General features: G+C 52.6%; 8 protein-coding genes across 8 annotated transcripts; 5 read left to right on the top strand and 3 right to left on the bottom strand.

The window, feature by feature from the left end:
• Positions 1-912: 912 nt before the first annotated feature.
• Positions 913-1,341, bottom strand: PG986_009562 (uncharacterized protein; the record flags this gene model as incomplete). Its single annotated transcript, XM_066845784.1, has 4 exons — positions 913-939; positions 1,000-1,081; positions 1,147-1,178; positions 1,246-1,341. The coding sequence occupies 4 exons, from the start codon at positions 1,339-1,341 to the stop codon at positions 913-915; spliced, it is 237 nt and encodes a 78-aa protein (XP_066698182.1).
• Positions 1,342-2,464: 1,123 nt separating this feature from the next.
• Positions 2,465-7,556, top strand: PG986_009563 (uncharacterized protein; the record flags this gene model as incomplete). Its single annotated transcript, XM_066845785.1, has 5 exons — positions 2,465-2,845; positions 2,899-6,239; positions 6,288-7,116; positions 7,221-7,310; positions 7,365-7,556. The coding sequence occupies 5 exons, from the start codon at positions 2,465-2,467 to the stop codon at positions 7,554-7,556; spliced, it is 4,833 nt and encodes a 1,610-aa protein (XP_066698183.1).
• A 952-nt stretch (positions 7,557-8,508) lies between these two features.
• PG986_009564 (DEAH-box ATP-dependent RNA helicase prp43) lies at positions 8,509-10,944 on the top strand (the record flags this gene model as incomplete). The annotated part of the gene is made up of 3 exons (XM_066845786.1): positions 8,509-8,832; positions 8,933-10,768; positions 10,825-10,944. The coding sequence occupies 3 exons, from the start codon at positions 8,509-8,511 to the stop codon at positions 10,942-10,944; spliced, it is 2,280 nt and encodes a 759-aa protein (XP_066698184.1).
• Positions 10,945-12,468: 1,524 nt separating this feature from the next.
• PG986_009565 (glycoside hydrolase) lies at positions 12,469-14,065 on the top strand (the record flags this gene model as incomplete). Its single annotated transcript, XM_066845787.1, has 4 exons — positions 12,469-12,784; positions 12,846-12,888; positions 12,954-13,141; positions 13,203-14,065. 4 exons carry the CDS (start codon positions 12,469-12,471, stop codon positions 14,063-14,065), a joined length of 1,410 nt encoding a protein of 469 aa, XP_066698185.1.
• A 2,811-nt stretch (positions 14,066-16,876) lies between these two features.
• PG986_009566 (lipoate ligase A) lies at positions 16,877-18,434 on the bottom strand (the record flags this gene model as incomplete). The annotated part of the gene is made up of 3 exons (XM_066845788.1): positions 16,877-17,059; positions 17,123-18,194; positions 18,421-18,434. The coding sequence occupies 3 exons, from the start codon at positions 18,432-18,434 to the stop codon at positions 16,877-16,879; spliced, it is 1,269 nt and encodes a 422-aa protein (XP_066698186.1).
• A 798-nt stretch (positions 18,435-19,232) lies between these two features.
• Positions 19,233-20,411, top strand: PG986_009567 (bifunctional chorismate synthase/riboflavin reductase aro2; the record flags this gene model as incomplete). The annotated part of the gene is made up of 1 exon (XM_066845789.1): positions 19,233-20,411. One exon carries the CDS (start codon positions 19,233-19,235, stop codon positions 20,409-20,411), a length of 1,179 nt encoding a protein of 392 aa, XP_066698187.1.
• A 1,171-nt stretch (positions 20,412-21,582) lies between these two features.
• PG986_009568 (uncharacterized protein) lies at positions 21,583-23,882 on the top strand (the record flags this gene model as incomplete). The annotated part of the gene is made up of 5 exons (XM_066845790.1): positions 21,583-21,750; positions 21,949-22,476; positions 22,607-22,850; positions 22,917-23,488; positions 23,535-23,882. 5 exons carry the CDS (start codon positions 21,583-21,585, stop codon positions 23,880-23,882), a joined length of 1,860 nt encoding a protein of 619 aa, XP_066698188.1.
• Positions 23,883-24,446: 564 nt separating this feature from the next.
• PG986_009569 (uncharacterized protein) lies at positions 24,447-25,994 on the bottom strand (the record flags this gene model as incomplete). Its single annotated transcript, XM_066845791.1, has 1 exon — positions 24,447-25,994. The coding sequence occupies one exon, from the start codon at positions 25,992-25,994 to the stop codon at positions 24,447-24,449; it is 1,548 nt and encodes a 515-aa protein (XP_066698189.1).
• Between the last annotated feature and the right edge of the window lie 289 nt (positions 25,995-26,283).

Genomic DNA, 26,283 nt, shown 5'->3' on the forward strand with positions numbered 1-26,283 from the left:
TGGGCGGGAAGAAGAATGCAGGTTGTTGTACAGGTTCTATGAGATGTGTAGGTTCGGGAAGTGGGATTGTAGAATTTTTTGGGCGAAGAGCTTTGGTGTTTGGTCTCGAGATTCAGTTATTGGATTGGTCCCTGGCAGCTGCTGTTTGGAGCTCCGGGATGCCAAGTGCCTGCCCATCGCCTAGGACGCGCTAAACACAGCACCCGTCGTCACTCACCAACGGCATCTGCTGCTGGAACAAGGCTCATGACTGCATTCAATGCTCGCGGGACAGGGTCCAAGCAGTCCATATTATGTACCTATCTCGCCTACTACTGTACATCCCTAGCTTGGGTTCTTCTAATGCAACCAATGCGGTTCAATCTCACTTGCAGTGGACACAGAGCATTGCGACACAGGTAGGTATACAAGGTAGCAGCAATTGTATTCATTCGGTTATTCAAACGCTCGCATGTCGGATGAGTGCCACGCACTTCTTTCTATAAGCCAGGTGGTCTCTTGCATTCCCGCCCGCAGCTAAGACTTTCTCCTCCACTTCAGGGAGCACGCGACAGCCGCCCCGCCCTGGCTCCGTCACAATTGATATGTATTCAGCTTATAGCGGGACCCGAGCCGCACTGGAACCTTCCAGCCAGGCAGGAGTCCAGAGTTCTTTTTCAAGGACGCTAGGCATTATCATTGATACATGTAGAGCTGCGATTCCTCACACCCCTTGGATTTATATCTGTACCTTTTGGTGAGTAGGGCCCGTGTGTCGATTCCCGGATTGGGTTGTTTGTTTCCCTGGCGATACTCGTCGTAGCTTGCGTCGACATAATCCGCCGTCTTCAAGGCCGAGGGTGGCAGTTGGGTGATCATATGGCTCGAACGTGGGTTTGTCGGCGTGCTGGCTCCCTTGTTTCCTTGCGGTCTTCAACCCTTGAACTTCGCAAGCGTGTCCTGTGGTTGCGTGTTGGTTTCTGTGCGTGGTACGGGATAATGACCATCTTGCTAACTTACCGCCGTCACCTTCTTGATACTCTTGGCGCTAACTCCGCGCTCGCCTGCTTGCTTCGAGTCAATCGCAGCCTCTTTCATGAGCCTGCAACACAGTGTCAGATGGCGTTCCCGAGGCTCGCATTTTAGTGGTGACGAGATTGTCCGTACGATTGCATGAACAGAACATAGTCGAGGAAGACCTATCGCAAACACTTATGTTAGGCTACATGCTCAAGAACGCGTCTGGGAAGCTGGCAGATCACTCACCATAACATCGACGTTCTTGCTCACGTTGCACTTCGAATGCGCCTTTACAATCTTTCGAACGGTCGCTCGCGGGTACAACTTCTGGCCGGGCGCCATGATTCGTTGTATATCTTGGGGGTTTGGGTGCAGCTTTGGTATGGATGCCCAGGGGGGCGCGAGACTGCTGTACTTGCGCAGACTGGTAGGTGTGTAGTAGTTGCCAGTTGCGCTTCAGCCGCAAAAGGCTATCGTGGGGTAGGTGGGCTCAAGCTTGGGCCATTCAGGAACACCTTGCTTCATTCAATGTTGCTCCTTGACAGCCTCAATCTTTCCAACGGCGTCTTGATCGAAAAGGAGCCCGTGTTGATAGGAAGACAGAGTGCGGATTTGTCCCGATACGAATGGCCAGAATCGCAGGCTACCCGATCCCAAACTACTGCTGCAATGTCACAAATACATGTATGTACCTACCTACATGCATTGATTGTGCTTGTCCTTTCAGACGCTAGGAAATCTGTACGTAATCTCATATGCATAGATAAGGTACATAAGACATGATTATTTTAAGATCGTATGGATATTTACATGTGTATGCAGAGCGTACACCCGTAGTGAATGAATAACCGTGACTGTGTTATCAAGCAATGATCACTGAATAGTGGAAAATGATCGACCGTTGATGGGCTTTAGCAATATGTATGCGCATGTAGATGAGAAAAATGCGCACTCGATGTAGGTACTGTTCTGATGTATCCGATTGCCATTTGCCATCTAACCTAGGTGCCGTCATTCAAAATCGTTCGACCATTAGCCCATGAGACGAATCTCCACCTTCAGTACCCGTGAACGAAAAACAACCATGGTAACTTTCCTTCTATTCATCCTCGGTGTCCCAACGATGAGAGGAAGGTAAAGTCTCCAACAACTTCTTTTCCTCTTCCATCGCCAAACCCCGAGAGGTATCATTCGATTTCCTACCTATTGCACAGTGTTGTACGTACCTGCTTGTTGTGCACAATTCACAGCAGCTCCACCGGAGAATAACCGACTCCACTCATTCGACAAGCACTTGCGCTGTAACCACGCCGTGCTCCATCCCGCCTTAAACCGACTCCCATTTCACTCGGTCAATCCCCGTTGTCGACGACGCTCTCTCTGTTTCTCCCACGCAACGCCACCACGGTCGCCCAATGACCGCCCGAATTTCTACGTGCACTGATCGCATGTAGTGGCTTACAAGATGTCGGTTGAAGCGATGGCCCAGTCGGCGCCGGAGCAGCCCCAAATCGAAGTCGCAAGTGAATCTACCAACACTGCCGAAAAGCAATCACCGAAACCTCACATTGGCCTACATTCGCCTCCCGATAGCAACAATGCCATGAAACTGGACGGAAGCGACGACGAATCCGAGTTGAGCGACCTGGACGAATCCGAAATCCAACGCCCACCAACGGCTCCTACTTCGACTACAGATGGAGAAGAAGTCAAGAAGGAGGAATCAGACGCACCAGCGCAGGAGGAAGAAGAGGATGACATTGGCGAGATCAATCCAGCAGAATGGTCCGGTACTGTCCCGGTCTTCAGACCGACCATGTATCAATTCAAGGACTTCAAGAAATTTGTATGTTGACTCTTCTCGATGAACGTGTGTTGAGGCTAACCTATGTCATACAGATGACCAAGATCGATTCGTATGGCATGAGATCTGGAATCGTCAAGGTTATCCCTCCCGATGAGTGGAAAAATGAGCTCCCGGAGCTGCACGATCTGGTAAAGCAGGTGCGGGTTCGGGAACCCATTAAGCAAGACATCATGGGATCAAACGGCACCTATCGACAAGTCAACATTCTGCATCAGCGATCCTACAACCTTCCACAATGGCGCCAACTATGCGATCAAAGCGAGCATCAACCCCCCGCGAGACGAGGCGAGCGCCGCGCCCAAGCGCCTCCGAAACCAAGAACTTCCGCTGCGTCAGGTTCGCGCGGCCGCGGTAGGAACACCAGGGGCCGAACGCGAAGGAGCATTATCAAAGAAGACAACGCAGATGAAGACGACCGCCCAATGACGCCCATGTCGCCAAAGTCGGGTGAGGGTGTGCTCGAATCGGTGGAGAAAGACCCCGGCGCCGAAATAGACGAAGATGACGAGCCAGTGCCCATGGTTGGGAGAATGGGTGGAAGTAGACAAGCCAAAGCCAAAACGCAGTCCACTTCCGCGCGAAGGAAATACGCCAAACGCGAAGCTTCGGCCAGAATTGACGAAGAAGCTTTCAGAGATTGGGATTATCGCATGGACATCTCGGATTACACGCCCGAACGGTGCGAAGAGTTGGAGAGGATATACTGGAAAACCCTCACCTATGCAGCTCCGCTATACGGCGCCGACTTGCCCGGCACATTATTCCCAGAAGACACAACGGCATGGAATCTCAACAAGCTTCCTAACCTTTTGGATGTGTTGGGTACCAAAGTCCCTGGTGTCAACACTGCGTATCTCTATCTGGGTATGTGGAAGGCCACTTTCGCGTGGCATCTGGAGGATGTAGATCTTTACAGCATCAACTACCTCCACTTCGGTGCCCCTAAGCAATGGTACAGCATATCTCAAGGAGATGCCCGCCGGTTTGAAGCAGCGATGAAGAGCATCTGGCCAACTGATGCGAAGGCCTGCGATCAGTTTCTCCGTCACAAGGCCTTCTTGATCTCTCCAAACCACCTTCAGCAGTATTTCAACATCAAAGTCAACAAGTGCGTCTCGTACCCTGGAGAATTCGTGGTAACCTATCCCTATGGTTATCACTCTGGATACAATCTTGGCTACAACTGTGCCGAGGCCGTCAACTTCGCACTCGACTCCTGGTTGCCTATGGGTAAAATCGCGAAGCGGTGTGAGTGTGCCCAGGCCCAGGACAGCGTCTGGGTAGATGTGTACGAGATTGAGCGCAAATTGCGTGGGGAAGAGACAGATTATGAAGAGACTGAAGATGAGGAGGACGACGAAGAGGAGGATGAAGATGAAGACGAGACGGATCTGGCTGCATCGCAATCGCACGTGGTTAAAATCAAGCAACCTGGTCGTAAGCGCAAACGGGCACTCAAAGACAAAGGCGAGAGGAAAGCTAAGAAGATCCGCCTGCGAGTACGGGTCAAGACGCAAGTCGAACCGCCCTGCTGTCTGTGTCCCAACAATCTGCTTGATGCAGAACTCATACCCACAGACGATGGTCGCAAGGCCCACCGTTTGTGTGCCCTTTATAGGGCCGAGACCTGGATCGAAACAGTCGATGGCAGCGAAGTCGTTGCCAATGTTGCAAACATCAGCAAGGCCCGTCTGGAGCTCAAGTGTCTTTACTGTCGATCGAAACGCGGTGCTTGTGTGCAGTGCTCACACAGAAAGTGCGCTCGGTCCTACCATGCCACCTGTGCTGCTGCTGCGGGTGTTTTCGTCGAAGATGGCGAAGTCCCTATATTTGGTGAGGACGGCACCGAGTACAAAGAGCAAGCATACGAGTTTAGCTGCCGGTTCCACCGAACGAAGAGGGACAGGAAACTGGACGGCCCAGCACTGGAGGAGTGCCCGAAGACTCGGAAGGCGGCTGTCGCCCTCAAACGCGGGGATATCGCACAATTACAGTACTACAGAGGCGAGATTTTTGCCGGGGTCGTGGTTGAGAACCGTCATGACGAACAAACAATGCTGGTGGAGATTATACCCAACGGGTGCGAAGCCTACAAAACTTACAGTAACATTGAAACACCACAGCTAACAAGTATCAGTGATCGAGTCGAGGTCGAGTGGAAATGGCTTCTCCTACCGGACGCTGCAGATTGCCATCTACCCAAAGCATCACCCAACGCTATCCCAATGCCGACTTCTCGCAAGGCAAAAGCCGAGATCAAAGCAACTAAGCTGGCAACCGAGGAATTACCCCGGGCAGACGAGCCTTTCGTGGAAGGCTGCACATGGGCCGAGTTTCATAACACTACAGAGTGTACTAACAAAGCACAGGCCAATGTTGACCTCAGTAAAGATAATCAGATCTGGTATTATCTGGGGAGGACATCTACTGAGGCTCGGGCTCAGTACACGGAGGATCCTAAGAGACCGGTGCACAATTACAAGAGCAACTTCCTGGAGACCATCCCCAAACCGCCTGTGCTGACTGCGTCCCAACCGCGGAAATCGTACACGCCCACATACCCACTCCAGCCAGGACAAGCTTCAGCAAATGGTCGGTCTGAGAAGCCCTACCAGTACAAGCCGAAGAAACCAGTACCGCCTTTGGCCAACCCGAATGCCCCTATTCCGTATACAAACCAGAGTTTTATACCTAATGGAAGGCCTTTTCCTACTTCAACGTCTACCTTTGCGGTTTACTCATCATACCAGCCGCCGCCACCACATACACCACAACCGAGCGCGAGGCCTCCTCATCCTCAACAGCCGACACCGAAGCCGTATACGACGCCACCATCAGCTCCGCAAGCCTTGGCGCTGTCAACACCACATCCCGCCGTACCATCACCTGCCGGTCACTCGTATACCCCGCAGTCTGCGCCAGCAAAGCCTGCCTACACGCCGCAGGGCACACCGAGGTCTATGCAGCTGCCCAAGAGCACACATCAAGCAGCCCACTCTCGAAACAAATCACTACCATTCGGTTCAGACCCGCGGTTCAGAACCACATCATCTACGTATGCCTCCGCTCGATATGATTTTAATTCAAGCTCACCATTCAGCTTCGGCTTTATGCAACCTCCCGGTCTTGGGCCTTCACCATCGCCACAGAACGGGCAGTTGTTCCAGGCACAGGCTAGGGCAAGATCTTTGTCTACCGCTTCTGCGAACTCCCTGAACACTCCGATGACGTCTTCGGCGATAAGGCCGTCATCATCGGCATCGAGTCAGGGCATGCCCGGGCCTCCTCAGGTCGGCAGGCTCCCGCCTATCACGAGACCTGCGCCTCCAAGCGTCGTACAGAAGTATGCATTTTTCCAAGTCCATCACAATAGGTGAGTTGTGAAATCCTCCCAGCCGCCGGTATTGTACTAATCCTGTAGGGACTCGACTAAGTATCGGACTCCTTATGCACCTTGGGGAGGTTTCACAAATGGATACGAGGGTAACTTGAGAGCGCATTTGATGAAGAGTCCAGAAGCTTTGTTCACTATGCAGCGGCAGCCCACTGGCAACTTGGCGACACCTACGGGGTCGCGTTATGAGTCGTCAAATGGGCCGAGTTCTTCAGTCTCTCCCGGCGTTTCTCAACCTCACCCGGCGCATAGTGCGACCGGAGCAGCAGTACATTTCCCCGCGGACCAGTACACTGCAAATCACCAGCTACCGGCAGCAGGGGCTGGAAATGGTGATGCAACAACTTCCAAACAGACCGGCCTACGCACACCCAATGGGTCATGGGACCCTACGTCCATAGCTGCCCAATTGCATCCTGCAATTCGGTCACATTACGCAGCAATGCTGCAAAGAAAGCAAGCACAACCGCCGGCACATGTACAAAACCGGGCGCCGATGGTGGCCTCGCCGCCAGCATATACACAGGCGCAGACATTACCGCAGCCTGTACAATACCCGCAAACGGAGCAATCCTACATGGCACATTGCAGTCCAGGGCTACCGCAAGGCCAACAATCCCCTATGCATGGTCAGACAGCTGGGCCAGTGTACCAACAAGCGACACAGCCCAATACTATGGCAAGCTTGCCGACTCAACCACAGTCTCAGCAGCCGCAAATGCATACTCAAGGCTCGTACTTGCACAAAAGCTCACCGAACTCTGTTTCTGCCGTCCCTAGCAGCGTCAACCCTGGCCCGACCCCTCCACTTCAGATTGGCAATGGCTACCAGACACCGACGTCTTACACGCCTCCTGTCAGTACTCAAGCACAACCGGTTGCTCCCAAACAGACGTTCATCCCCCTCCTCGGCCATGGGAGCAAATACAGAAGACTTCGCAACCAAACAGGATGACACAGCCGGCCGAAGCCCAATCAGCTGGCACGCCTCACAGCAATAGCCCTGGTCCTCCACAATCTTTGCAAAATTTGGGACACCAAATTCGCACTGTAAGTGAGCCATCTCCGTGACAACCTGATTGAATGCGAGACTGACTTCAGCAGCCCGAATCGACAACAGCTCGTGTGCACCAAAGCCCTGAAGCGGAACATCCAGCCATGAAGTCCCCGATGTCTGCACCCCCAGTTCCGCCACACTCGAGAGCCTTTCCTGAGGTCCCAGAAGAGTCTCAGGCACTCGTGGAAGATATAATCATGAACGCTCGGAGAGCAAGCGGCTCGGACTTTGCCCGTTGAAACGTTGGTTTACTCCAGGCAACGCTATGAAGCCCCCAGAGTGGGGTTTCTATGATAACTTCACGGATTAATGAACCGATGGCAGGAAGCAAACGCTTTGGATGAACGCCACGGACATGGAATGACATACGAAGCATTCTTGATTCTTTTTTTCACTTTTCTCTTTTTGTCGGGTGTTCCCAAGAGGGGGCAGGCGTTTTAAGGATGAAATGGCAGTGGCTTGTATCTGCGCGCCAACCAACAGCAGTGTTTTCACTATGTAACATAGAGTCCCCTGCCATCAGTGGCTCTCCTTCCTGCTTGGTATATGCCCAAGTTCAGAGGTCGCGCTTATTGGGTTGCTTTTTCATTTTCTTTCCTCCCTCTCCATCTCGAGCTGTTTATGGAAGGCGAATAAGGGTCGGGGGTTACACTATACCCTGTATATTACTCAAAGCGCATGGGACGCCCTCTACAGAAGCTACCTACATAGGAGACAGGGAAATCATGGGTGACACCGAAGGAACAGCGGGGGATTTTGTAATATGACATGAAATAAAAGCGACGGCGCAGTGGTGCTGCTTCATATACGATTTTGTGTGTGTTGACAGGTTCTGAAGATTCCGACGATGCAGTTCTTCATATTCTTTCTTGCCTATATAATCTTGTACCAGGTGGATTATGCCTGCCTTACCTGTAAAAAGCATACTGAGAGAACCTTAGGCTAGAATGTGGCGGGATACAGAATGGCAGGTACTGTCCACCTGTGAGCTGCTCAGGGAGATGGACCCACCTTTTACGCGTTAGCGCGGGGCCTTCCTTCCATCAAATCAATCGCATCGCGCAGTCAATTATTTTTTTGTTATCGCAGTCCCGTCCATTGATTCCAACGCCTGGAAAGTTTAGCAACTTTAGCGGCCGACTCGACCAGCCTCAGCACCGCACCACACAATCAAACCACGCCCTCGTCACCATGGCTGGTGATTCCGATAGAAAACGGCTCGGCTCGGAAAAGGACGAGGTTTCTGCCAAACGAGTCAAGAAAGAAGAAGACATCGCAAACAACCCCTACTTGGCCCACATGCAGCAAGACAACGCCATGGAGAACGGCTCCAGGCATAGCGATCGCTTGCCCAAGGGCTCGCCCTTTGTCGACTTCGAGCGACGGGCCACGACTGCGCAGCAGGCTGCAAAGGCCGAAGAGGGCGATAACAACCCCTTCACTGGCGAGCCGCATTCCCCCCCAGTACTTCAACATCCTCAAGTCCCGAAGGGATCTCCCCGTCCACAAGCAGAGGTAAGCAATATCAACTGCCAAGAGTTGTAGCATCATCACAAGGCTAACAACCCTTTCGTAAAACAGGAGCGAATTCTTGGAAATGTACCACAAATCCCAGATCCTCGTCTTTGTCGGTGAGACGGGTTCTGGAAAGACGACTCAAATCCCCCAGTACGTCCTCTACGACGAGCTCCCTCAGCTGAACAACAAGCTCGTTGCCTGTACGCAACCTCGACGAGTGGCTGCCATGTCGGTTGCCCAACGTGTAGCCGACGAGCTTGACGTAACACTTGGAGAGGAGGTTGGTTATAGCATCAGATTCGAAGACAAGACAGGCCCCAAAACAGTCCTGAAGTACATGACCGATGGTATGCTGCTCCGAGAAGCCATGCATGACCACATGATGTCGCGTTACAGCTGCATCATCCTCGATGAGGCCCACGAACGTACACTGGCCACTGACATCCTGATGGCTCTCCTGAAGCAGCTGGCACAGCGCCGGTCTGACCTCAAGATTATTGTCATGTCTGCCACTCTGGATGCTCAAAAGTTCCAAAAGTACTTTTACGAGGCCCCCCTTCTGGCCGTTCCGGGTCGAACCCATCCCGTCGAGATATACTACACCCCGGAGGCCGAGAAGGATTACGTCGAGGCTGCTATTCGAACCGTCCTGCAGATACACGCTTCCGAACCCGAAGGCGATATCCTACTCTTCCTGACGGGTGAAGAGGAAATCGAGGACACATGTCGCAAGATCTCGCTGGAAGTGGACGATATGATCAGGGAGGCAGACTGTGGCCCTATGATGGTCTATCCGCTGTACGGTACACTGCCGCCTCACCAGCAACAGAAGATCTTCGATCCTGCCCCGAAGCCACTGAAGAAGGACGGCAAGCCTGGACGGAAGTGTATCATCTCGACAAACATTGCTGAGACATCTCTGACCATTGATGGTATTGTTTACGTCGTGGACCCGGGCTTCAGCAAGCAGAAGATCTACAATCCTCGGATTCGTGTTGAGTCCCTCTTGGTGTCGGCCATCTCCAAGGCATCGGCGCAGCAGCGTGCCGGTCGTGCCGGTCGAACGAAGCCTGGAAAGTGCTTTCGCCTGTATACTGAGAAAGCGTTCAAAGACGAGCTTATTGAGCAAACGTACCCCGAAATTCTTCGGTCCAATCTTGCCAACACCGTGCTGGAGTTGAAGAAGCTTGGAGTCGAGGATCTCGTTCACTTCGATCTGATGGACCCTCCTGCACCCGAGACCATGATGCGAGCCCTCGAAGAGCTCAACTACTTGGCCTGTCTCGACGACGAGGGAGAGTTGACTCAGCTTGGTAGCATGGCGTCTGAGTTCCCGCTGGATCCTGCCTTGGCCGTCATGCTGATCTCCAGCCCCGAGTTTTATTGTTCCAACGAGATCCTTTCCATCACGTCCCTATTGTCGGTACCCAACATCTTCGTGCGACCTGCAAACCGTCGTCGAGAAGCTGACGAGATGAAGAACATGTTCCGACACCCCGATGGCGATCATCTGACCATGCTGAACGTCTACCATGCTTTCAAGGGTGCCGATGGCCGCGGCGAGGACGTCAAGCAATGGTGCCATAAACACTACCTCTCGCATCGTCATCTCAAAAGTGCAGATAACGTCCGCACCCAGCTCAGGCGCATCATGGAAACGCACGAGGTTGAGCTTGTCGGTACGGACTACAACGACAAGAACTATTACGCCAACATCCGGCGTGCTCTAGTTGCCGGTTTCTTCATGCAGGTTGCCAAGAGAGAAGGCAACGGAAAGATCTACCGCACGATGAAGGATAACAACCAGGCCGTTATGCTTCACCCCAGCACGGTTTTGCAGACGGACTACGAGTGGGTACTTTACAACGAATTTGTTCTTACAACCAAGCAGTACATTCGCACAGTTACTGGCATCAAGCCAGAGTGGCTCTTGGTAAGTGCCTCGCCCCCTTTTGATATTCTGCATTGCATGCTAACTGTTGGGTGTAGGACATTGCACCAACATACTACGATATCTCGACATGGGACGGCCAGACAGACGTGAAGGCGGCCCTTAAAGGCGTCCAGGAGAAGATGCGACGGCGGGCTGCCATGAAAGCGACTCGTTGAGAGCCGACGTAGTGGACTTTGAGACACTAAGTCCATCGCATCGCATCGCATCGCATCTCATGTACCAAGTCAGCCACACGTTCTACCAAGCTAGAGTTGATGCTATATACTACAATCGGGGACTGGATAATGTAATCTAGCAAGGCGACTGGGTCCTAATTTCAGCTCATGAAAGGATGACTTCAGGAGCACAACGGGCACAGACGGTTACAGACTGCTAAACCTCGGACTGATGAGCCTCATCGGTAAAGTGGAACTGAACTGGATTAGACTGGACTGCATCTTGGCCCGACGAGGTGGGCCTGCCTTGGTGGAACTACTTATGTCCAGCAGCATTTGACGGGAACACAATTGTGCATGCTTTCCTATAGCATTTTCCTGCCGGTGCACAGACAGCCAATCTTGCATCGGAGCTATTAGCAACAGACAATGAAGAAGGAAGAAAGAAATAGATGGACGGTTGCGTGGTAGTCGGCATCGGCATTGGCACACACAGCCAGCTGTCACGAGGTGTCTGTGCTGTTCCTGCATCACATCACGAAACATGGACATTTTGCGGGTCTCGGCGTGGTCAGAGGTACTTTTCCAGCTATTAATAGGTAGAAAGGGGAAGTGGCTAGTGGTAGAAGACGAAGAAGAAGAAAAAGGAAGAAAAAAAATACCCAAGATGTCACCCCAACGTCCCAACCCGATCCAGCCTCGGATTCTGGCATTCTAGAAAGGTGCCAAATGACCGATTGCCATGTTTAATGCGACATTACGTGCGTTTGCTCCCGAGAGCTTGGTTGTGCAAGCGAAAAGTTTCCTCGGGGTGGGAAGGGCGAATAAGATGAATGTTCCGTCATGCCGCATGGCCAACATCCCGGCAGTCGTCTCCAGAGTGGACAGTGTGGACCGAGCTAGTTGCAGAGTAGCCCCCGACGCTACCCTTCTTGAAACATCAGCCTCTTCAGAGCCGTGATATGCTTTGTCTATTACCGACGAGGCAGGGCGACGCACCTATCTGGAACCCCGTGCCGTGCCTCGTGCAGACTCGTGCCTGGCGTGGCCCCATTCCCGTCATCTCATCCCCGACTCTATTCACCTCCCAGATGGACCCCCTGATGGAGCCCTCTCCACCGATCGTCTTGCCACCCTCGGCCGAGTGTACCTGCAGCAGCACAGCCAAGCGCCGTCTTGGTATTTAACCTACTGGTTCGTGGTTTCTGGCATCCTTGCCGTCCAAGATTTATGCTCATCCAAATTCCCAGATCGCACCCAGGATGCCTGGCTTCTTTGCTACATGGGATGAGACGACAACGGGCTGGTCCCCGGTTTAGTCGGCCATTTCAAGAAATCCCAATAGAGCACTAGAGCACCGGACGACATCATCTCTGCCGCCTTGCGACGAAACCGACGACAAACATCCCGCCCTGTCCTGTCTCTCGTCCCCATCCGTGATCCTCGCGCGCCTTTCGATCTTCTCCATCACCATTGCAGCAACCGACGTCTGCCTCATGACATTGTTGCTGGGTTCGACTCGAAATGGGGGCGCTGCTACTTCCCGAAGTGATCCCCGTTGCCGCTGGCGTTCTAGTCTATTCCGTCATTTGCCTGCTGTTCAGCCTGCTGCTCATCTGGCTGGTCTGGGTACACCGCGAGAGAGGCTCATATGTCGCCATGCTAGGCTACTTCACCTTCCTCAGCACCCTCGCCAGCATCCTCCAGCAAATACACACCATCGTGGACTGGAGAAACATCAAGATCGACCAGTACAACGTCGCCGTCGCCAACCAAGGTAGCATTGTGGTAGCCGTGCCAGGCCCTTCAACCGGACTGGATCTGGGTCTTTTCTTCGTCCGTACGTTTCCACCGACCGACTCCCCTTGGCCCCCCTGGCAGGTATTCTAACTTGTTGGCAGAATATTATTCTTATAACGTCGAGGCAATAGTCGCTCTATGCTGGTATGTGCTGCTCTCCTCCTTTTTGCCAACTCGGCAGTGTAGCTGTGGCTTACCTACTATTGCAGGGCAGTTGCTTTAACACATTCCATCTATGGGTGGTCCGACATAGCAATTCTAAAGAGAATTGGGCGATCAACAAACATATCGGCCAAGATCGTGGCAGTCACCTTACCTGTAGTTCTAATCAGCCTGCTCCAGCTTGACGCCATTCGGGCTTCTGCCTGGGCTTTTTTGCTTGTGGCCAATATCAATCGTAAGCTGGCGTCTGCCTCCTCAGTCTCGCCAGGAGCTGCATTTCGCTAACTAGTTGGTAGTATTGCTGAGTCCTACTCTTGGGGCTATTGCTCTGTTACTCATCATGGGGAAATACATCCATACGAAGCGCCATCTCATGACCTGGAACGTACGCTACGGGAAACACTCACAGCTGGCGTCGTTGAGTCTTAGTCAGCCCAGCATTGACAGCGCTGTAACGGAGCGCAAGAGCATCTACGACAACTGGTTGATGATCAGGTTTACCATCGGATTTTTTTGCCTGAGTGCTTTCGAGGTCGCACAGATCATGTTCCAGCTCGCGTCGATGAGTAATATCGCCAAGTTGGGGGACAGTGCAGACCTGAGCGCGGCCCGGGCGAGGCTCGACTTCCTTCTCTTCATGCCGGGATGCGCAGCGAGCTTCGTGGTGTTTCTCGTCTTCGGGACGACCCAGACATTCATGGACACTATTTTCAACACCTTCTTTTCCAAGTGCCTGCGGAGACGACGACGCCGCCAAGGAGGATCATCCACGGCGGTGGAATCGTCGTCGTCACGGACCTTTACGCCCAGCATCGGAGGTGGAGGAGGCGGAAGCAGCAAGAACAAGGGGGCTCCGCTCACAACCTCAAACTATCCCAACCTGGAGGACCTGTGCCTGAGCCCCTGCACCGAGGACGACGGCATGACGTTCAAGCTCCCGGACATTGGCAAGCCCAAGGCCGCCCACACGCGCAACAGCTCCTGGCCCGACTTCTCGACTTTTGTTGTACGCATGAGCAGGCAGAGCGTGAAGAGGATAACGACGTCGAGGAAGAAGTCGACGATTACGACGACGACGGCAAAGGACCCGGATGACGAGTGGCCGATCCTGAATAGTCCGGTCTTCTACCCTGGCCGTCTCAATGATTCCGCGGTTTAGCGACCACTTTACGTATGATGTGTGCGAATCTTCTCCTTTTCTGTTACTATGATACCCCAATTCTCCTTTGTCTTTGTGCTTCTTCTTGGCACTTGCCGTCCCCGTCGCGATCAGTCGAGCCTGGCCCTTCGGAATAACCTACAATTTTTATTATACACGCGGCTAGATTGCCTTGATTTCTCTCATGCACAGCACTGGTTGTTTGGGTTTGCCTTTCTTTCTTGGCCGTCGTCAAACAGGGGTCGATGTCTTTTTTTACTGTATTTGTACAATCTGTTCTGGGAGCGGCTGGTCTGTCTGTGCAAAACATGGTTTCTTTTATTTTTATTTTTATCACCTAACGTGGTTTACTACTACGCAACGCATATTACTTGGCGACGCACCTTAATTCAATTCCAATATAATTAAACTTTAACGCGTAATACCTCTATAATTATAATGCCTAATTAATTCTAAAAAAATCGAATAGTTTTAATAATTTAAGCGATACGAAACGGACCGAATTAAATAAGTTAAAGAGTAATAATAAAAGCTTATAATATACCCGAATTAACTTTACGTTATCGAATTTATAGCCGAACTTTAAAACGCGAAATCCGACCGAAACGACGTAAAATAAATTTAATTAAAAAAGAGGTATTTTATAAATATATAATTAATTTAGATATTTAAAGGATGCCTCCCGATCTCGTTAATATAGAAAATATAACTAATCTTTTTACCGCGTCGCGCGGCGGCGACCGCGTCGGTAAGCATTAAATTAAACGCTTTATCGATTATAACCCGGACTTAAAAACTAAAATAAATCGTCGGTACGATTATTAAAGGGCTTTTTACGAAAATTTTAAAGTTATTTTTACTTAGTTTACGTTAATCGCGAATATAAAAACGAAATACGGGATCGTTAACGAAAATATTTAAAATTTTAATAAAACCGGCTTTATAATAAGTATAATCGGGTTAACACTCGTCGTAATACGCGCCGAGTAGCGTAAAAAAACGAAGTCGGTTTAACTTAATAATCGGGAATAAACAACGGCGATTAAATACATTAATTCGTAGGGTTAATATATTTCGCCGTTTTTAATCGTTTAAAGCTAATATTATTTCGTGAACTAATTCCGCGAAACCGATTTACTAAGCGATTAAATAATTAAGCCGACTTTTAATAATTAGATTAATAACGAGATAAGCCTAAACTAAATTAAGCACTTTAATAAATATATTAAATCGTAAACGAAGAATCGTTACCGCCTCTTAATTCTCGACGGCTACGAAAACTATATTTCGGCCGAATTCGAAATATATTATTAAGATAACGATATTATTATTATTAATATATTTCCCTATTTATTATACTTACTTTAACTTTTCGATATAATACTTTATTCGCTTTTAAAGCGTATTTATTCGAAAAAAATCGAGCTATTTATTAAAGTTTTTATAAACTATATTATTAAACTTAAATTCTTTATCGCTTTTAAAGCCGCGTATTTTACTATTTTTATAAAAGCTAACATTAAATCTAGATTTAACGTATTTAATTTAATACTTTATAACCTTAACGAGGTAATTAATAAACTAAATATACGTCTTTAAACGCTTATACTTAACCTATCCCGTTTAAGGATAACTAGTACCTACGACCTTTAAACGCCGTTTAACCCTTAATAAATAACTAAGCACTCTATTTATATTAAAAAAAGGGTGTCTACCCATTAAAAAAGCTCTCCGACGCTAATTTTAAATACGATAAACTAAATAGCGAAAAATATAACTAAAATAGCTTATAAAATAACCCTTATACGCGATAAAATATATATATTAAAAAGGCTAATTTAGCACTTTTTAAACGCCGAAGAGTTAAAAAATCGCGAGTTTAACTTTAAAAAAGCCCTTACTATTAAAAAATCTTAACAGCTACAAGACAAAAAGGCAAAAAGGAAGCGTTTAGCGCCCGATAAAAGTAAAAATAGGGGTTCGTCGAAGCGAAGGGCGACCGGTAAAAAGCGCTGTAGTATTTACGGCGAAATAGGTTACAATGCGCGAACATATAAAAAAGATATAAAATTAAGCGAGGAATCGAATAGCGAGTAGTTTTAATTAATTTCAAGCGTTATAATTAAATTAATTTATATAAAAAGGTCGAGAAGTGAAAAAGGTGCGTCGCCAAGTGATATACGTCGCGTAGTGGTAAACCACGTTATACTTTTTAACTTGTACATCTTCTATTCTTCTTTGGTCGATACTGTCACATCGCCTTCTTCGGGCAAATTTGGAGTTAGCTAGATGGGCTCCGGGGACTTACTACTTTCCGCAAGGATCGGTTGTAAGATGTTTATAGCCTGTGCGGTGGGGGGTTATATAGATGGCCCGATCAAAACGGCCTTCACAGGCTTCGGGTGAATAGTTGCCTGGCGGTTGAAAGACATTGTTTGATCATGGCGGCCTACTGGGATACCACGAGCGTGCTCGCATCTCGAGTCTATCTACACAGTTCGAGTAGATCCGATATTGGATGGAATCAATATATCATCTGAAAGAAACTCTGGTGGTGGTTCAGCAGTAATAGCAGCAGCATTGGCATTTGCGTTCAGTGATAACTTCCCGGTCCCAAAATGAAGCGCGAGTTCATTACATACATAGCGATTCGACATTTGGGAAGATTTGAAAAATCGATTCGGTTTTCTTCCCTCCAATCTAGCAGCCGCTATCTTGTCTATAGCAAAAGAAAACGCTAGTAGCTTCTAGGTACACAAATACTATATACATGGCGAACATCAAATCTTATACACGCCAGCTTATACAACGCTAAGTTCTATCATAGGGTCGGGCACCGAACATTACATTGAGCCATGATCCAGCAGACTTGCCGATCAGGGGACGCCAGTCGCTCACTTTGTGCAGATACACCGAATCCAGGGCAGATGTTTCAATGCCCGCTCCCGTTGCTTCTGTAATCTGTCCATGGCGGGCTGTGATACTCAGGTCGAACTAAGCAAATTCCAGTTAGTTAATAATATCTATGGGGGGGGGCACAGGAAAGTCTGAGCGTACATCTTTAGGCAGGTAGTCCGGCAGCGGCGGCCTCGGCCTGGGATCGTCCTCGGTAGGCCGCGTCGAGAAGGTGAACTGGGGCGTCTGCGTGTAGATCCAGTCGAGCGAGATGAGCTCTTCGTAGCCGCGCATGACGTCGGGGATCCCCTTGATGTCGCGCGTCGCAACGATTTCGACGTCAACGTTGCCGTACATGGCGCCGAACTCGGCGACGACGGCCTCCTCAAAGGCCGCGTTGGCCACGCCCACGTTGCGGATGCGCGAGCGCACGCTGTCGACGCCCCGGGCCTTCATGTAGGGCGCCGCGGGCGAGCGCAGGAACCGGCCGACGCTGTCCAGGTTCGGGGTCGACAGCAGGCAGGTGCCGTGGTGCAGCGAGCGCAGGCGCGTCAGCTTGTAGGCCGACCCGGAGACCTTGAAGGTCGCGGAGGCGTCCTGCTCGTCCGCCAGGACGATGTCGTGCCGCTCGTTGACGCGCGCCGCCGAGACGCCGAGCGACTGCAGCGCCCGCACTACCATCAGCGCGTGCCGGTCGCGGTCGAAGGCGGCGGGCGGGCAGAGGACGCTGTAGTTGACGTTGCCGAGGTCGTGGAAGACGGTGCCGCCGCCGGAACGACGGCGCACGAGCTGCACGCCCAGCGCGTCCGCGTCGTCAGCATCATCGCCCATCGAGACGCCTCCGGCTCGGCCGACGGGCGGTGCCAACAGCGCCGGCTGGTTCAGGGCGCCGAGCCCGACCTCGAGCCAGGGGTTCTGGTTGCGGCCGATGACGACGCAGGGCCGGTTGGCGTAGAGGAGCAGCACGACCGAGTCCGGGTGCGACTTCTGGAGGAGGTAGTGCTCAAAGGACAGGTTGAGATAGGGGTCGTGGCTGCGGGAGAGGTAGATCTGGACCCGGTTGGTCGGGTGCGCGACGGCCTCGGCGGAGAAGAGGCGGCGGTGGTGCAGTGGTGCTGGCGGTGGTGCTCGTGGTATCCGTACAAGAGAATGGATGCGGCTCCGGGCGAGCGTCCGGGCGGCCGAAGCCATCTGCCTCTCGCGGCTCCGGATGGGCCACTCGGTAGGCCGGTGCCTGGGTAATCTGGCAGCTATCCAATGGCTACCTACAGACTGATCTTGTGGAACGATCTCGGACAGATCGTGTTATGGCATGACTAGGCTGGGCGGACAAGGTTTAATGGATCTAGCGGTGGCATAACCAGCCCACGGGAAAGACCCCGATGTGGAAGGTGTATGATTGATTCCAATAGATATATCTCTTACCTTTCCCTCGCGAATCAACTTTTGCATGCCGATACCCGTGGTTTCCCATTGGCGTCAGCGTGTGACCGCTTGCCGCTTGCCGCTTGCCTGTATGCTGGCTTTTATCTGGCTTTTATCTGGCTTTTATCTGGCTTTTATCGGGGTTTTATCGGGTTTTTTTTTTTGGTTTTGGGTTTTTTTAGTGGACATGGGCAATAAGGTTAGGCTAGTGGAAAGACCCTTGTCATTCCAGTGACTCGGATGGAAGAGTGCCTTTCATCAAATCGGATTTACCAAGACTCTGGACAAAGAAAGTAAGCAGGCCTAACACCAAAAGCGAATGGAACACATGCAGCCTGCCAATGCTCGCATAACGCCCGAGCCGACTTAGAAAATCCGATGTGCAATCACTTGGGAATAGGCGACACGAGTTGTTGTAACTCGATTTCGGTGACCTTTATTCCACTAGTTGACCCCTGAATCAACGCTGGCTATTTTGTTTAGTCTGGTGTCTTGTCCAAGTTTCGACTGGGCGGCGTTGGGTAATGACGGGCTACATTTATTAGTAGTAGTAGTAGTCCATTGGTAGGCCTTGGTGGGGTAGTCAATTGGTCAATCGGACGGCGTTTTCGACCCCTCCATGACTCCCAAAATTCTCGACTCACCGAGTATCGGTCCAAAACGCAGTGACCTATATTTTGGCAAGTCGGCAGTCCTACGCTGCAGTCTCGCATCCACGCAGGCATCCCACACTGTTCAGGCCAATATTACACTGCAGCAACGCCAGCCAACATGTCGACCTTTGGACAACTCTTTCGAGTCACCACCTATGGCGAGTCGCACTGCCGATCCGTCGGTTGTATAATCGATGGATGCCCCCCCGGGCATGGAGTTGGAGGAAAAGGATATCCAGCCCCAGATGACACGCCGCCGGCCCGGCCAGTCCAGTATCACCACGCCGCGCAACGAGAAGGACAGGGTCGCAATCCAGTCAGGCACGGAAAACGGCAGGACTCTTGGAAGCCCTATCTGCATGATCGTCCAGAATGAGGATCAGCGGCCCAAAGACTACGGCAACCAGACCATGGACATGTTCCCTCGCCCCAGTCACGCCGACTACACCTACCAAGAGAAGTACGGCATACGAGCCAGCAGTGGAGGCGGCCGCGCTTCCGCTCGCGAGACCATTGGCCGCGTTGCCGCTGGCGCCGTCGCCGAGAAGTACCTCAAGCTCGCCTACGGCATTGAGATCACGGCCTTCGTCACCTCGGTCGGCAACTTGCACATGTTCCCTCCTACTCCCGAATGCCCAACTCCCAGCCAGAACCCCGAGTTCCTGAAGCTACTCGAGACCATCGACCGCGAGACGGTCGACAAGTTCTTGCCCGTACGATGCCCCAACGAGGAGGTATCCGAGAAGATGGCCGACTTGATTGCCGAGTACAAGGAACGAGAGGATAGCATCGGTGGAACCGTGACGTGCGTCATCAAGAACGTTCCCAGCGGTCTCGGAGAGCCCTGCTTCGACAAGATCGAGGCCATGCTGGCCCACGCCATGCTTAGCATACCCGCCACCAAGGGCTTCGAGGTCGGCTCCGGCTTTGGCGGCTGTGAGGTTCCCGGCTCGATTCACAACGACCCCTTCATCCGATCGGCCGAGACGGCGGCCCCCGAGTCCGGCGCCGCGCGTAACGGCATCCCACGGCCTAAGCTGACCACCAAGACGAACAACTCGGGAGGTATCCAGGGTGGCATCACCAACGGCGCGCCGATCTACTTCCGCGTCGCCTTCAAGCCGCCGGCCACGATCGGCCAGGCGCAGACCACGGCGACCTACGATGGAGACAAGGAGGGGGTCCTGGCCGCCAAGGGACGTCACGACCCTTGCGTCGTACCGCGAGCGGTCCCTATCGTGGAGGCCATGTCGGCCCTGGTGGTTATCGATGCACTTCTGCAGCAGATGGGAAGACACGAGGCGGTGAGGCAGCTTCCTTCCAACAACAAGTCGATGCAGGCGTCAGATAACGGTGTGTCGATGACTCAGTAGTCTGCCTACATATCTAAGTAATAAAAATCAAAAGAAGTCTTGGCCTACACAAGAAGTTTTCGGCGAAAGTGCGGTAGTCGAAATGTGTGCTCCGGTAGTATATGCCCCTATTCGTCTACCGCGTGAAAAATGAATTACCTAGGTAAGCTTGGATAGCTTGGATGTATGTGATCTGGATTTATAAGCCCCCAGGACGCCCGTGATTAAGATCACACACTGCACGGCTGGGTCTGTTCAACCCACGAACTGCTTCTAATTAGGCTTTGCTTATCCCACTACTGAAGGATCAGCGAGCACGTCACTGACTATAAAACTTGGCCCATGGACAGGTACTCAGCTGTCGTAGCCGTCAGCACCGTGGTATCTATTGTTGGAGAATCGCTGGCCATTCGAAGAGGGAAAAACTGCAGCTTGACAAAATCTGACAGGCCCGAGGACGGCCTGGATTGGACAGCAATGCAGCCTCTCAGCTTACCCCGGGCTTGGGCTCAGCTACTTGGCTCTTGTCTTCATCTGGTGTCATGTAACTGAAGTATATCAGGAGTGGACGGACCCTAGATTCAACGTGTGCTTCCAGATCCAGCAATTCTTATCCGAACTCCTTCCACGACAAAGGCATTGTGGGGGCCAGTCATCATGAAGGACATCTGAATTCAGGTCTCCGGTCTGTGCTTGTCCGTCTTGCATGTTGTCGTCGCCGAGTCCCAAGCCCTATGCGGTCTAGCCTCGTGAAAGTACAAGCATTTGGACCGCCGAGGGTTGCTCTTTCCCAACACTTGGTTCGGCACCTTTGACCCCAAGCCCTTCGCTCGCTCGCTCACCCACCCACTCACTCACCCACCCACTCATTCACTCGCCGGGCACCCGCTCTTTTTCTCCTGCATCAAGCTTCAAGGCCTCCTGGCGAGTGAGAATCAAGCCCATCATCTGTCACGTTCATTGTCCTTTGTTCACGTACTTATTATTGTCGAATGTATATCGTCTTTCCATCTCACACGCCTCGCCCAGGCTCACCACCCCCAACGCTCCTTCAACACTCCTTCATCTAGGCACATTCTCTTGCCTCTCATAACCGCTCACTGTCGTACGTTCCAATCTTCCCCCGGCCCATTGGTTCATCGACCTTACGGCTTGATACAATTCAAATACCCGAGGTAAACTCCGCGCAGCCATGCTCCGAGTGGCTGTCATTGGAGGCGGTCCGGCCGGCTTGGCCACGCTCAAGTTTCTCAAGACCGCTCACCAGTACTTTGGCGGTGAGCCTGTCGATGCCGTCCTGTTCGAGAGCGCCGACGTCATCGGCGGAACCTTTGTGAACAAGGTCTATGAGGATGCCGAAGTGAGTAAATGGCCATACTTTGGCTCCCCGCATCGGCCCTTCCACCCTGCCTAGAACCCGTCATCCGAATATACTATGCGGTTTTAGTCGTGAGAGTATACCACTAGAGCCATCGACGACTTTACCTACCATAGTTTAGTCCCTTGCCCTCTTCCACCTCATCTCTACAGTATGAAACTACTGACACGAGAACAATAGATGGTTTCGTCCAAGTACCTGACGGCCTTCTCAGACTATCGCCTTGGGCCAGACGACCCAGACTTTGTCACCCCAGCCCAATATGTCATGTATCTGCATCGCTACTGCGAAGAGTTCGACCTTGTCCCGCATCTCCGTCTCGGTGTCGAGGTCGTCAGGGTCAGCAGACCCCAGCCGTCTCACCAACATGGCTACACTCTGACCGTCGAGTATCGCAACGACGGCCACAAGGAGGACCACCACTTTGACGCCGTGGCCATCTGCAACGGCCTCCATAACCAGCCTTCCGACCATCGCATCCCCGGTCTCGACAAGGTCCAGCACTCCTCGGTCCTACACTCCTCCGAGGTCAAGGGCCGCCAGGATTTCTTCAAACGAGGCCCGAGTCTCGCCCCCGGATCCGGTCCTCACGTCGCCATTCTCGGAGCAGGCGAGACCGCTATGGACATTGCCCACCTCGCCGTCACCACTCCGGGTGTGGAAACTGTGATGCTTTGTCACAAGAATGGTTTCTGGGTAGCACCCAAGGTAAGTTCACCACGTACCGCCCCCCTTCTCTACGACCTGGTCAGTCTCGGCTCTCTGTAGAGCCTGGCAGTTGGCGACGCACCATAAGTGCAAGACAGAACAACTGACCAGCTTGTGTAATGTTTCGTAGAAAATCCCCGAGCCAACAGTCCTCCGCATCTGGCATGGCTCGAAAAACCCGAAGCCCATCGACACTGCCGTAGCCAGTCTATTCGACACCGCCTATTGCCATCCCAAGCTGCAGCGCGGCTCCATGCTCTGGTCTTACTACACCTGGGCGGTCTCATTTCTCATGTACAGTGCCACTGGAACCAAATTTGGCATGGATCAGTGGGTGGGCGAATACGACGAGGATAGGTTTCACACCGACGGTAGTAAGTGGTCACATCCAAGACATAACGGAGTGTAGGTAGTACATCTGACCGACACATGAACCATAGTCTTCCTTGTCAAGTCCGTCAGGGCTATGCCATACATCTCTTGGCCCTGGCGCAAGAACAGCATCGGGCATCGCATCCGCGCGTTTGTCTGCCAGATGCCTATCCAGGACGTCCGCGGCCGACGGATCCAGCTCGCACCCTGGCCTACCCATGTCCGCGACGATGGCACTTGGGCCTTTCCCGACAGGGGCCGTCCAGAAGATGAAGAAGTGAAGGCAATGGAGGATTACCAGCCCACCGTCGTTGTCTGCTGCACCGGCTATGATCGCTCATTCCCCTTCCTGGACCATGACTTCCAGCCCACCCTGGACCAGGCCAATGTTCGCGGTGTCTGTTGTTCCGACGATGTCACTGTCGGCTACATCGGCTTCGTCCGCCCCAACCTTGGCGCCATCCCGCCCCTGGCGGAGCTGCAGGCGCAGCTCTGGGTTCTCCGCCTAATGCAATGGGCTCACCGTCGCGACCAAGGCTACCATGACCACGACTATGGTGGCAAGACCAAGCAGAGCGGAGATGACTGCGATCAGAGTCTTCAGCATTACAATGCCCTTTTCTCGCACGACCCCAATGCCGTGAAGGCGTACGAAATCTCCTATCGGCTCCGCCCCCCGTGGCGAGCACGACCTGGCCCACGACAAGGGCGGCGTCGACCACGAGAGCTACGCGTACCAACTGGCGCTGGACCTGGGCGCTGCACCGACCTTCTCTTTCATGGTGCACCAGGGGCCCCGCGCCTTTTGGACCTGGGCCATGGGCAGCAACTTCAACACCAAGTTCCGTCTGGTGGGACCTTACGCAAATCGCCCGCTCGCCCTGGAGATCATGCGTGGCGAGCTCTTCAAAGTCACCTCACGCCTCGGCGGCTTCATCTTCTTCCTCTTGTACTCGCTGGTGCCGTTCGTGGGCTTCGGTGCCATGAGCTTGGGCTTGTACGCTTGGGATTTCATCAAGGGACTCTTCGCGTAGAGAAGCTTCTGAGGAAATGCTGGAATGGCCGGATAGGAGTAAATTTCATACGTTGCTGTTGAATTAAGATACAATGACACTTCTCTAAAGGACCATTAATTATAGATAAATATACTAAAACCTGTCTATCGTGACCGTGCAGATGTAGACCAATTAAGGAGTAAAGAGGGAACTAGTGAAGACTACAAACCGGTTCATATCAGCAGCCCGCCGGGCAATCAAGTCTCTCGATGAGGGAGACATAAATCGTCTATAACAGTTGTCCGCAACGACCAACATGTAAAATAGCCATCCCGAATGATAAGTGTTCTGAACATATCATATTCTCAAAAGAAAATTGCCAGAACAAGCAAAATCCAGTTAATCATATTGCTATAAATCGGGCCAGCATAGCAGTTGATCATTGGAATAGGGACTCTCACCCGAGTCAGGTATCTTTATTCAAGAAAGAACAGCCAACCCATGTTAAGCAAAATAACCTTAACTCCTTTCCATCTTACATACGCACATATACAAGAAATAAAGACATATACGCATCGCCCACATTCGACCCTTTTTCCCTGTTTAATCACCAGCGCCCATCCAGTCTTTGCCCCAGGATCCGCCCTCACTTCCGGGGCCCTCGCTGATATCCCAGTCGCGCTCCAGGCGCCACGCATCCTCGGCCTCGATCCCGAGGTCCAGCAGATCGCAGCCGCGGTGTCCCCACTTGTCGGCGAACACACGGCGCCCGGCCTCGATCATGGTGTCAAGCCCGGCCGAGAAGCCATCGGGGTCGCGGTAGAAGGGCTCCTCGTGGCCGCCGCGTTGGCGGGCCTGCCAGGTGTTGCGCAAGACGCCCTGGTCGGCCCATTTGGCGTCCTGCATGTGCTGGGCGACGTGGACGAGGTGCTGGAATGTCTCGCCCTCTCGGTCGACCCAGGCGGCCAGGTCGCGCTCGCGCTCGAGCTCGGCCTCGTACATGGCGTGGGCCGGGTCGAGGCCCGTCTGCCCGCCCGCAAAGGCGGCGTGGATTCCGGGGAATCGGAAGAGGGCGCCCACGTCGTCGAGGGGCGCCGAGACATCGAAGATGAGCCCGGCCTCGCTCTGCGGTTGCCAGTACCCCGCCCAGTGCAGGCGCAGGTACATGTCGCAGTCACTCGCGTAGAAGGGGATGTGCGTGTCCCAGGCGCCGACGTCTATGTAGGCGTCGCGGTTGACCAGCGTGAGGTGGTCGTAGGCGAAGAAGTGCGTGGCCCACGGCGGCTTGTCGTCGCCGCCCAGGTAGCGCATGAGGCCGACGGCGCGCTCATAAAGAGTCGCATAGGGGTCCTGCTCGTGGTCGTGATCGCGGTCCTTCTTGCGCACCTCCTCGTCGGAGAAGACCAGTACGTCCTGGTGGCTCCAGAAGAAGTGTGGCCAACCACGCCGAAGGGCTGTGTGCAGAAAGTAGTTCTGCAGCTGAGCGAAACTAAGCAGAGTTGGTGTCTGCAGGATGTGGACGCCGAGTATATCTAGCTGGGTGTGGTTCATGTAAAAGGGGTTTTGCAAAGTCAATTCCTGTTCCTTGTTGGATCGGAAAGTGCCCGTGTTCTCTACGATGTAGATGTCGGCAGGTGGCCACCCGGCCGCGATGTAGCTGGACACACACTGCAGCAGCATTGGCCAGTTCCTGGTGAAGCCGATGAAGAGTGGCGTAGGCTCGGGAACATGCGGCTCCGGGGGCAAGTTATTGTCCAACACTGGCGGCATCTTGTTGTTGTGGGTCAGCCATGGGAAGGGGTCCCGGATTGCCTCGAACTTCTCGGGCTCAGGCTTATACAATTTCTTGTAAGGAGGAATTGCATCTGCCATGGGAGTCTGGCCCTCCGGGTTCGCGGCGGCGGCGCCGGGCGCTCCTCCAGGTTGACCGGGACCGACAAAGGGAAGGACCTTGGGTGGGCTGGCCTGGTTTGCCTGGTTGGAGGGGGCGCCGCCGTCTGCAGCTGCCGCATCACGGTGATCGTGGAGATGCGAGACGGCCACATTGACGGGCTCGCGTACGACGTAGAAGACGAGCAAAGCCGCCAGGAACACGGCGACGTACCGGGTCAGTATCGACATGAGCCGACCCGGGATAGGTCTCACCAACATGACCAGTGCGAGACGATTAGTGAAGTAGTCACAACGACACCATGGCCGTTGGGGTTTTGGGCGCGGGGGTGGCTATAGCGCAATATTGGTTGATACACCCAGACAGAAAGAAAGACGGCGAGTGAGGGAGTGCCCGGCTGGTGCTCAGTTGAATCCAATTGACCCGAGATCAAAGATGATCTCTGCCGTCTCTTTTCCAAAGGAAGGCAGTCAGTCAGGCGTAGGCAGGACTGAGCATTGATGAAGAGGAGAATGACAGTACAGCAATAGATGAGCTGGAAATTCCGGC

The sequence above is a fragment of the Apiospora aurea genome (genome assembly GCF_038362705.1).
Source record: "Apiospora aurea strain CBS 24483 chromosome Unknown utg000006l_segment0_segment0, whole genome shotgun sequence".
Taxonomy (NCBI): Eukaryota; Fungi; Ascomycota; class Sordariomycetes; order Amphisphaeriales; family Apiosporaceae; genus Apiospora; species Apiospora aurea.